Consider the following 11918-nt stretch of genomic DNA (forward strand, 5'->3'; position numbering starts at 1 on the left):
TTGTTGCTAGTTCATGGATTAAAGTTTGCATCAAAAGTTTGGAAATATTTCATGGAATCATTTTGTTTCAAATCTATTTATATTCGATATTAAGTTCAAAGCATGTGTTCATACAATACTAAAACATATAAAAAATACCTAATTTAGACCAATGTAATGGATTTTGTGTCATTTTTCTCTAAAAATATTGCCGGTTTTGATATCAACCTGAGTTTTAAAAAATATAACATCCTCTATTGCAGTAAATCAATGAAACGTGCAAGAAACAATCAAATTATGCGCCTTGATATTTAAATATGTTCAAAAAATTTGCTCAAGAAGGATACTGGTAACACTGGCAATTGTATCGTCAAGGCTATCTGCTGAAAAACAACGGGGCAGTCTTAGTTGAGCTGTCACGTCCTGTTCTAGATCTTCTCTAACAACTTACGAATACACGACAACATCGCAATCGGACGGTACGAATTATAGTTTTAGAGTTTTAGAATTGCTATTACTCTCACCTGCCTCCAGTCATCCGGAACAATGTTACACTCCAGAAAGTCACTAAACAAGTTCAGTAGGCGCCTCTTTGCGACGTCAAGGAGGCCTTTAAGCAAATTGAACTTGATTCGATCCATTCCTGGAGCGGAATAGTTACATGAAAGGAGAGCAAGTGAGAATTCAACCATCGCAAACGGTCTATCCACAGGAATATCTCGACGCACGCGATCAACAGGAACGGAATCCGGATAAACTTTCTTAGCGAAATCGATAAACCACCAAGGAGAGCTCTCACGATCCTCATTAACCGACGCAGATATAGATATTACGCATTCTTCTTCCGATGGTCCAAAGCGTTCTCAACGAGATATCGATAATCCTTACACGAAATGGCGCCAATAACCGCTTTTTTTCGCTTTGACCTTTTAAACTTGCGTTCAAGGGAAAAATAGCGCTCATAGTTATCAATTGAACCACGTTTCCGAAAGTATTTAAACGCGGCGGATTGTCCGCGATAGAGTTCCATACACTCGTCATCCCACCACGAATTGGGCGGCTTCTCACGAACCAACTGTTGAGAATCAACTCGAATAAAAATCGATACTTTTCCAACAGAGGAGGAGCTTCTACCGCTTGTTTTCCATCAATGATTGCTTCCGCGTACTTTCCCCAGTCTTTGTGCTTTGTGAAGTCGTAGGCGAGATCGATGGATGAAGACTGTTGTTTTCCATGGACCTATGCACGGGTTCACTATTTGACGTTTAAGCGGTGCCGTGTTATTTATGTGACCATTGAAACCAGTGAATTCGGCACCGCTCAAACGTCAAATTAGTGAACTCGTGCATCGGTCCATTGTAAATTAAAACTACGATTACATCAGTGATTCTAGTATGTGATATTGTCCTATAGACATCGAATTACCATGCAATGACTATTGATATAGTCCAAAATCGTTCCCAACGAAAACCTTTCCGGATTGAAGTGAGTAGAGCGTCTAAATGGATAATGATACCGTAAAACGGGGTAACTTTGATAATGCGGGTAATTTTGATAGTGCGTAACCCACCGCATACTAAATGAAATATCGTAATTTCTGTTGATCAGTTAAGCTAAACTAATGCAAAACTAAAGAATATTAGTATGACACTTGATGTAAGGGCGGTTTTCATTTTAATCAAGACCATTTTAAGCTTTTTATACGAATTTAAAAAATTTACACAATTTTAGCATTTTCAAAACGCTTACAAACAATCTGTTCTATGATCACTATTTGATGTAGTTTTGAATAGTTGGCCACTTATATTTGATAGCCTAGTTATCATAGAACTTGAATACGGTCTCAAATCTCTTAGCGAAAAGCATATTCACAAACTGGGACCATTTTTGTAATCTAAGTCAGAAATTTCCATGGAACGTTAAACACCTAGAGGTATGCAATGCCCTACAAATGTTCGTTATTCATTCAATTTTGTTCGAATCATACTCCATTATCAAAGTTACCCCAAAACAGAAAACCAACTTTCGATTATATGAACAATTATATATCTATTCAAAATTAATCTTTTGCCAATTTATCGACTGTAATCGATAGATAGGATGCCAGTACTTGTTTTAAAAATATAAATTGTAAATCTTTGAAACAGCATGCAAAAATATTCAAGTTTTCTTCGAAAAAACTATCAAAGTTACCCCGTTTTACGGTACTAACCCCACCCCCACAAAGAACGTCCCATAAAGGGTGGGGTAAAGAACTAATTGGGACCTCCTTAATTTACTTGGGCATGGGTACTTTTTTGGTCAATGTGTCTAATACTCGGCAATAAGATGCACGTAGGGTTTGGTCAATTATTACGTAAGCATCTTTTTCATCTTGTATAGACATTGTAAGATATACTAAACTTTCGCTCCCCTATAACAAGATCTTACTTTGATAAACATCTTTCAATCTAAAATCGAATGAATTTAAACAGTTAGTTAATTTTTATTTTAGTGTCTTTAGAGAGTTTACCCTCGGCCTTAACCTTCCCCAGATGGTCAGTTTGGAAGCCCGAACATTGTCCACATCCACGCTTTCACACTTGAGTAACGTCAGCGGTAGCCCAGTTATGATACTACCACAGACAAACAGACGTAACACTTAGAACAAATTTCTTCAAAATCCATCGCCCAGTTTACATCATCATCATCTGGTGAGAATGGCGGTAGTGTGAAACGTCAAACGCGAAGAAAAACGATGCGCGCGCCTCTGGTTGTGAGATTTGTAACATAGCGTATTTGAAATGATCGGTTAATGAGTGGTCGATGGAAATTTCGTCAGTGTTACGTCTGTTTGTCTGTGATACTACCCTGCAGATTCAATGATAATGCTATCCTTGTGCTTAGCATCTCCATCGTGACTATTCTCTGCGATGGTAACGTTAAAGTCTAGTTCATCCGGTGACCAACTGTTCGTTTTGGGTAACAATTTCTGTGACCGTATCCAAAATGAACAACCTATCTACTGATAGGGCACAGTATTCTGCTGGTACAGTATACACAGTTTAGCCAGTCCAAGGGAAGAACAAAAACTAACGCAATCCGATGTTAAAAAAGTGGTTCCGTTTCGACCGAGGCGCAATATATCACCCGACTTGTTGTGCCGGTACTGAAAGAGAAAGAACCGTTGTGATAAACAGTTATATTCTGACCAGAATCTCTTTCCGTAGTTCAATTTACTTGTCTTGGCTTTTGATCTTGTTCCGATCACATCTTGAAGGCCGCTGGAAGCTCAGCCCTCTGTGGCCATATCGTAATCTCAAAATGATCGATGCGGGAAAATACATGTACACAACATTCAACGTTTTGGATTTAAGTAAATAAAGTAAATTCAGAACCTTGGACAACATTCACGAACGAGCAAATAATTCTTGATCTGTCAAAAATAAGTCTCCTCGGGAGCTGACTTATTTTTGACAGATCGAAATCAGAGGCGGACTAATTTCTGAACTGAGTGATTCCAAGCAACAGCACCAAAATTTGGTAAATTTTTTAATTCATTTTTTTCTATTGAGCTGAAACTTTGCACAGTTTTCCAGTTCCATCTAAATCGTCATTTTCCGATATCAAATCTTCAAGTTGAGTCACGACTAACTTTTCAAAAGGGTGTATGTGAAAATGGTTCAAAAATATTCAAAAAGCTGCACAGCCAAAACGGTTCGTTCGATTGTTAGACAACTAAAGAAACAAAGTTAGACAACTAAATAAAGATTCCAAAAAAAAATACACACAGTAAAATTTTTTTTTTTTTTTTGCATTAAAAAACATAATTTTGGACACAAAAACTCAAATATCTCAAAACCCTATCGGAATACCAACGTAATTTTTTGAGGGAAAACGGTCCATTATATTAGCTATCTACCATAAAAATTTGGTGATGGTAAACCAATAAAAAAAAAAGTTATGACATTTCAAACATGTCACAATTTTCACATTTAGTAGAAAAAATTTTTTTTTTTCGGTGTAAATTATTACGGGAACCGCAGTTTGTTGCTGATTTTATTGTTAAGGGCCTTGCGTGAATTAAACAAGTCGTTTTCATGTATTCATTAGTATTATGTATATTATATGTATAAATATTATGTATATGTAAATATTATATGTATATGTAAATATTATATGTATATGTATATATGTATAAATTAAAATGAATTAACAGATTACACGAAAATATTTTTTTTTTTTACCAGGATATTTTTTTTTTAGAGTATGATCGATGAGTTTCTAAATGTTATATATAAACTTTAAAAGTTTTGGATTTGGGTATGCGTTATGAGAACATGAAAACATTTTATTAATACTTATTTATTTATTTATTGTTATTCAATTTTTTTACAATATCGAACACTTTTGCATCATTATCAGTACAGTTCGAGTATAGTTTTGCTTTAATTTTATTTTATGACAATGGAATGAAACAGTGAAATTTTTGGGTTCCTTGGATCGTTTTCGCGTTATTATATTGCTCGCTGAGCTCTGATGCCGTTAATTCGTACTCTTCAGTAGTAGTAAAACAAAATGATAATTTTGTTAAATCTTCTTCTTTTCTGCGATTCGCCCAATCAAATAGTTCTTTGGCAGTTTTAATTGGATGCTCACGTTCTTTGGCTAAACTTGCTCTTGTGGCCATGCGCTTTATGGTTCCTCCAATAGCATCACAAGGACCTTTGCCATGTGACGTAGCAAAGAAATGCCATTCTGCATCAATTCCGTACTTTGATTTAAATTGACATAGGCTCGAAAAATTCTTACGGTTTTTGTACTGCGATGCTGCTCCATCAGACATGAAATATATCTTTCTGATTTCTTTATCCTTATCAACGCGTAAAAAGTTAATCATTTTGGCAATGAACAAATTTACAGATACTGAGTCGTGTCTTAAATCTTCGGAAATTACAATAAAACTAAAATGTTCAATTTGCGTACTTCCATTGAAATAAATAACGAATGGATGAATTGTAGCTTGTTGTACGTTCCAGTGAGGGGACTGCACTTCATCTTGCAATACAAAGCTATAGTTTTCAGAAAAATCACAAATGACTAAAAATTCACCATCTTGTAATGTATTTTTCGTATTTTTTAAAAAGCGGGATTGCTCTGTTTTAATAAAGTCGTGAGGAATTAAACTTTCTAATTTCAAGCAAAAAAATGACACAAACTCATCTACAGGTTTTACAATAGTTTCTAGGTCACACCTATCCGTGGTCACCCATTGCTCAAATGATAACTGATCAATATAATTTTCTTCAAACTCAGCGAATAAAGTATTTTCCAATGATGAAGAATCTGGACAATCCGAACAAGATCGTAGATAGCAATTTGATGTTGTATTTTCACACAAAAGACTACCAGTTAACATTTTAATATCCTTTGATAAATTGATTCTTTTCAAACTATGTAAGATTAGGTTAATATTTTCGTGTGTTGTGCACACACAAACATTATGTGTTCCTGAATTGGATAGAAGCTTGCATTGCCTTGGACGAAGGCTTGCAAATGAGGAAAAACCTACCTTAATATTTTCGTTAATTTCCTTGAAGCGTGTATACGCTTCTTTCAAAGTAGTCATCATTAATCGTTTTTGGATTGCTTGACGCTTTCCATCTTTTTTTACAGATACATAATCTTTTTGGCCAGGCAAAGCTGTACTTACTTCATCGTCTTCAAAATATTGAATTATTTTTTCTTTTGTCTCATCTGTTAATGAAGTACTCGACCTAGCATTTTTGGTTGCAAGACAGTTATTTTTGAATTGTTTTGCCTCTTTTGCTGTATTTCTATTGGTTTTGAACTCATCAATGGCGTCTTGAATAGACCACGAGCTTGGCAGCATCGACAAAATCAATAATTTTTCTTTCCTTGTCGTGGCTAGATTCGAGAACCTTTCCTTCATATTCATAATTACCTCATCGTAGTCTGTATTTTCCACATCCTCAGGTCCTAATTTGAAGAGGTTTCTTCGTACAGCTTCGTTGATTTCACGGTATTTTTTCTCGGGATAATTGACGTAACCCATCTTCGTCCATTTAATCGGAGTCACTTTTATTCCAGCTATCCCTTCGTTGAAGCGTTCGATGTTGACCTTCTGGATGCACTCATCTTCTGATTGATTTGTTGAAACAGATGTCGCTGATGGTACCGTGGCAAGACTATCTGCACTTGGTACTTCTGGTAACTCCTCAGTTGTTGTCGGTGCATCTAGTAATTCCTCAGTTGTTGTTGTTTTCGAACTTCCTGCAACCTGATCCACCGATGATGTACAGATTGCCCGTTTGTCAACGTTTAAACGGCAGGACGTACAAATGCGTAAATTTGTATTCAATGTAGACATTGGAGCATAACCAGCCGCTTTCAGTTTATCTATGGTGCTTTCGGTGAGATTTCGTAGCTCTTTCGAACACTTTTTTTCTGCAAACGGCCTGCAACAGTTGAGAAAGCGACTACTCATGTTGCTCGTTAGATTTTAATAAACAAAATCACTTTAAAGTTTTTACTGACTAGTTTGGTGTCGTTTGCTTGACTGAAGAAAAATTTTACAATTAAATCTTTTATAACCATAGTGGTAGTATATTTTTAGCTTTTTCGTGAGTTGTTCATGGTATGTACCTATCATGTTTTTGAAGTTGTTGAAGTTACTCGCTTTCTCCCAAATATGATTAACAAAGTCTATTCTCTAAGAAGGAGGGTCTATACCCAGGTGTAATCAGATTTTAACTTTGTGGAGAAAACCAGCGCCAAGAAAACCGACCTGCTTCACGTATACTAGATCACCTGGGTATAGACCCGCCTTGTTCTCTACGAGGTAAACTTTTTGCAGGTAAACTAGTCGTATTCCTGTATATGAAAACTTTTTTTGTAGCTTTTGTCTTCAATATTAGATTTCTTATAGGTTTCTTTTATCAAAAGGTTTCAACACTATTGAGAGAATTTTTCTTCAGTTACGTACAATAAAAAATATGACACTATCAAGACTTTAGATCTCAACACTGAATCGCGTCTAACTTTCTAATAGATGCTATAATAGTTATGAATAATTAAATAAAATATCATGAAAACAACTTGTTAACCTCATGTGGTACCCTTAACAAAAAATTCAGCAACAAACTGCGGTCCTAAAAAAAAATTAACAATGAAAAAAAAAAATTTCACTAAGTGTCAAATTTGTGAAATATTTGAAATGTCATAACTTTTTTGTTTATTGGCTTACCATCACCAAATTTTTATGGTAGATAGCTAATATAATGGTTGGTTGGTATTCCGATAGGGTTTTGAGATATTTGAGTTTTTGTGACAAAAATGATGTTTTTTAATGCAAAAAATTTTTTTTTTACTGTGTGTATTTTTTTTTTTTTGAATCTTTATTTAGTTGTCTAACTTTGTTTCTTTAGTTGTCTAACAATCGAACGAACCGTTTTTGCTGTGCAGCTTTTTGAATATTTTTGAACCATTTTCACATACACCCTTTTGAAAAGTTAGTCGTGACTCAACTTGAAGATTTGATATCGGAAAATGACGATTTAGATGGAACTGAAAGACTGTGCAAAGTTTCAGATATTTTTGAAATGGTCGATCAGAATCGACTTGCATGCCTCCGTGGAATCCCTCAACTGTCAAATTTAAGTTCGGACTAATTTTAATAGCCCAATTGAGACAGACCCTAAGAGATCTAAACGGCTATCACTAGGACCTCCATCTTGAGCTAAAGGTGCCACTCGTGTAACTTCCCCAGTGTTGAGAATCGTAATATTGTAGTCGTCGCAGAGGTCAACGTTGATCGGTGGTCGTCATACAATTCCCCCCAGCCTGTACCGTGGGAGTTGAAATCTCTAATGAACAAATGTACATAGTTGCTGAATGCATTAATTCCTTACCCATTAAATTTATATATCATATATCTCTTTACAACTAAAATGATCCAACCAGGTAGCATCCAAATTATTTAAAAATTACATGCGATAGGATCACAGGCTTCCACTTAAATGTTTATTGATGCAACTTCGAATTTATTCTCGCTTCAGTTATCGTTATTGGTGTCAGTGTTGGCCCTGCAAACGACAGCCGCCAACAGGGAGAAAAAGCCAGAGAAGCGACCAACGAAGAAAGCTTCATCGGCGAAGCCAACCAAGACACCAAAATCCATTGTCGACGAGTTTACCGGCTTGCCGCCAGAGGACATCGACTTCATTAAAGAACTGGACAAGCAATTCAACGAAGCCGGAGGGAACAAGCTAAAAATCAAAGTCCAGCGAGACAACAGCTCCGACACGAGAAGTAGTAAGCGGACCATCGATGGTGAACTGGGGTTTGTTGTTTTGAAATCATACGTACTTAACCGTGGATAAAGGATATTACAATCTGTTTTCTTCCGTTTTAGATATGGTCCTTACAGTAACCATCATGAAGGAGGGTATCATTTTTCCAAGCAGAAATATATGTTATATCCCTACGCCCATCATGGCGGTCATGTGAAAGCTACGCACTCCACTGAGGAAACCGTCACCGAACTAGAAATCACACCATCGCACAGCTACGAACTGAAACCCATCGAGGAGGTATACCAGGTCTACCCCGATGGACACTATCATCAGTCATCACGCGAACAGCATTACTACGATCAACAACAGCACCATCAGCAACAGCAACAACAGCAAGATGATGATGTTCCTACAATTGTCCTGAAGATTCCAGGACCTGCTAAGTATGCTCAGCATCTGCAGGCCCTCCTGCAGCAATACTTGGAAGTTCGTGCAGCCCAACTATACAAGGAATTCCAGGAACAAGAGTACCAACATCAGCAACAGGTGATCGCACAGCAACAACAGCTGCTCGTACAACAGCAACAACAACATCAGCACCAACAGCAGCTGCAAGCACATCAGCACTATCACCACGGTCACCAGCATCAACCTCAGCCAACGAAATACAGTCAACCTGACCCATACCAAACTGAAGAAGTCTACGTCCCAATGTACAATGCTGGACACGGCAAGTTCATACCTGTTCACGGTCACTATTATGAATCACCGAGAAATCGACCAACACAACCATCTTATCGCAAGCCATCCCCTACTCCAACACATGTCCCCTACCACAGCTCTCCAGAGCCTGACCATCAAGCCTATGAATATGAAACCTACCACCAACCACAACCCGTTGCTCAACAACAGCATCAACAAGTCCAGTACCAATACGTACATCAGCAGCCTGAAACTGCTCCTGGATCACAACAACAAGAGTACGTCTACCAAAAACCCGTAGTCAACTTTGTTACTCCATCTCCAGATCACGACGAACCCGAGGAGCACTATCACCACCAAACCCCACCAAAATATCAGAACTTTGCCCAGTACCATGCCCAGCACAAACCACAACACCAGGAACCCGAGGACTACCTCCCGGAACCGAAACTGGTTGAGAACTACCCCAGCGACAAGCACACTCGGGTGGTCTACAAACCTCAAGCGGTCAAGGCCCAGCTCCAGCAAGCCTCCGAAGAACAACCCGAGTATGCCGCTCACCATGCCCAGCAACCAGAAGAGCACGATCACCAGCAACAGTACATCTACCAAGCGGTGTACCCCTCACACGCTCCATACCTGGAGAACAAGGCTTTCATCGAACCAGTGACCCCGGAAGCGATCAACGACCTACACAGCCATGGTTCATCTCCGGCACCGGAAATCGAATCACTCTACAATACCGAACCGATCGTTGCCATCACCCAGAAACCGAAAGCCATCTACAACTACCACGCCAATACGCCACGATCTAACTCCGGCCATCGGATGCATGCCACCAGATCGGCCGGCAGTGGCAGCAGCAGCAGCAAGTCCAGCAGTTCTTCCCGTAGCTCGTCAACGTCGTCCAGTTCCAGCAGCAAGGCATCCAGCAAACGGGACGCCCCCTATACCGAGGAACAGTTCAAAAAGATCAACAAGATGGTCCACCGGATGAAGAAGAAGACTCACAATACAGCCACGACCACTGATCGGAGTGAGACCGGGACCAAGATGAGTCTGTAATGCACCCCCAAAGAAGCCACAAGGCTTCCCGATGTAAATGTATTTTTAGTTGCGCAGATTTACTAGTTAGGAGTTTATTATTTAAATTATTAACCCGATGGAAGTTCGAAAAAAGCAAAAGAGGGAGGAGTGCGTTGAGCCCTCGAACAAAGAAAACTAAGATGATTTAGGTTCTATGTTGAAACCGCCATAATGATTATCTTTTTGAAAATGTACTCGGTTTGTTTGTGACCTGCTTCTAAAACCCTTGGAAGCGAGATTGACCAGACAACTACATATGACGCAGAAAACGAGATCAGCCTTATGAAATACTACACGGAATTGTTGATCGTGAGAACAGATTGACATTGGAACCGACCCATCTCCGTCAAACTCATTCTAACATGAGCATTTTATGTTTATCGTAGATAGTCAAACGATTAAGTTAATTCAAGACAGAGTTGACGTTTAGACAGTATTTAGTGGTAGTTAAGAAGACATAAGCAATAAAATACCAAAAAATTTAGTGCGGAATTCGATTTCTTTTACGCCGAAACACTCGTTCTAATTGCTCTGAACGGTAGTGCAGTTTGTAACATTTAGTTTTAGCTATCGAATAAAATGGACAGAAGTATTTCCAAACGCAATGAAACTTTACCTGATAAAACCATTGGCCACATTAACCACTCATCGACGAAAGACTACAAGTGCTTGCAGGTCCGCCTGCAACATGATCCAGGTATAATGATCATAGTGGACCACTAGTCTTATGAGCGTCTTGGTACCTTGAGGTAAAGTGAAGTGAATCTTTCTCGATCGTAGTTTCTTCTGGAGCCCCCAGGGAGCACGACTTTCACAGATTATCTGCCTTCGTAGTGCTCAATTAATGTTATTGTCAGCCGTTAGCAAGAAACCACATTCCAAGCGTATGTCGCATTGAAATCTATGAACAAATCGTGCACGGAAAAGGTGTGGTCCATTGTCGTCCACGAATGCGTTTTCTGTAGGTGATAGACGACGGAAGATAATCTGGGATAGCACCAAGGATAGCACTTTGTAGGCGGCGTTGTACAATAGTTTTCACAGATTTTAACTATTAGCCGATGTAGCCGTTGAAGGTAAGCGGGCGATTTCTCCAAGCCTACAGACACCAACATCGTTGTCCCAATCCTCTGCGCCATACAGGTGCTCACTGTAGTGCTGATTCCACCTTTCAATCACCTCGCCTCCATCAATCAAGTTTCCGTCTTCATCGCAGCACATTTCGGATCGCAGCGAAATGGGTTTGCATTAATTTCATTTATTTAGTATACATCAAACATACTACGGTAAGTGTACCAGTTATGGACATAATGATTCCCTATTTCGCCATACGTGATTACTTGAATGTCTTCACATTTTAAAAGATTGTGTGTGTTGAAGTGATAAAATTTAAGATATATCTTGATGTTGAAACATTCAAAAAGATTTAAAATGTGAATATTATCGAAATTTCACATATGGCCAAATAGGGAACCACTATGACCATAACTGGTACACTTTCCCTATACTGAATCAACATTTTCACTTCACATTACTGCCGCATCTCACCATCCTCGGTTCTGCCCCAAGCTCGCAAAATCGCTGCGCACTTGATCCGCCCACCTTGCTCGCTGCGATCCACATCTTCTTGTACAAATCGAATCCTAAGTGAACACCATCTTTGCAGGATTGCTGTCCAGCTGTTCACCGTAGAGTTGGGCGAGCTCGTGATTCATTCTTGATCGTCCTAAGAACAGAACGTCCAAAGACTCGAGCATCGTCCACGATTCATATTCGTAGAGATTTTATGTGGCCCGACTTTATGCGCATCCGTATTTCACAACTAAGGGATGGTACACAAATTATGTCACGCTAAAT

General features: G+C 38.7%; 1 protein-coding gene across 2 annotated transcripts in view; it reads left to right on the forward strand.

The window, feature by feature from the left end:
- LOC5563562 (G-box-binding factor) overlaps nucleotides 1–10546 on the forward strand; it is a 63208-nt gene extending 52662 nt beyond the window's left edge. Inside the window, exons 2-3 of one of the 2 annotated variants that reach the window (XM_021851717.1) lie at nucleotides 8037–8320; nucleotides 8393–10546. In XM_021851717.1, the coding sequence (XP_021707409.1) occupies nucleotides 8037–8320; nucleotides 8393–10040 (1932 nt within the window). In that variant the 3' untranslated portion in view covers nucleotides 10041–10546. Of the gene's footprint in view, nucleotides 1–7795; nucleotides 8321–8392 lie in introns of those variants that run through there. The other variant, XM_021851716.1, reaches the window with a different exon arrangement.
- Nucleotides 10547–11918: the final 1372 nt, after the last annotated feature.

The sequence above is a fragment of the Aedes aegypti genome, chromosome 3 (genome assembly GCF_002204515.2).
Source record: "Aedes aegypti strain LVP_AGWG chromosome 3, AaegL5.0 Primary Assembly, whole genome shotgun sequence".
Lineage (NCBI taxonomy): Eukaryota > Metazoa > Arthropoda > Insecta > Diptera > Culicidae > Aedes > Aedes aegypti.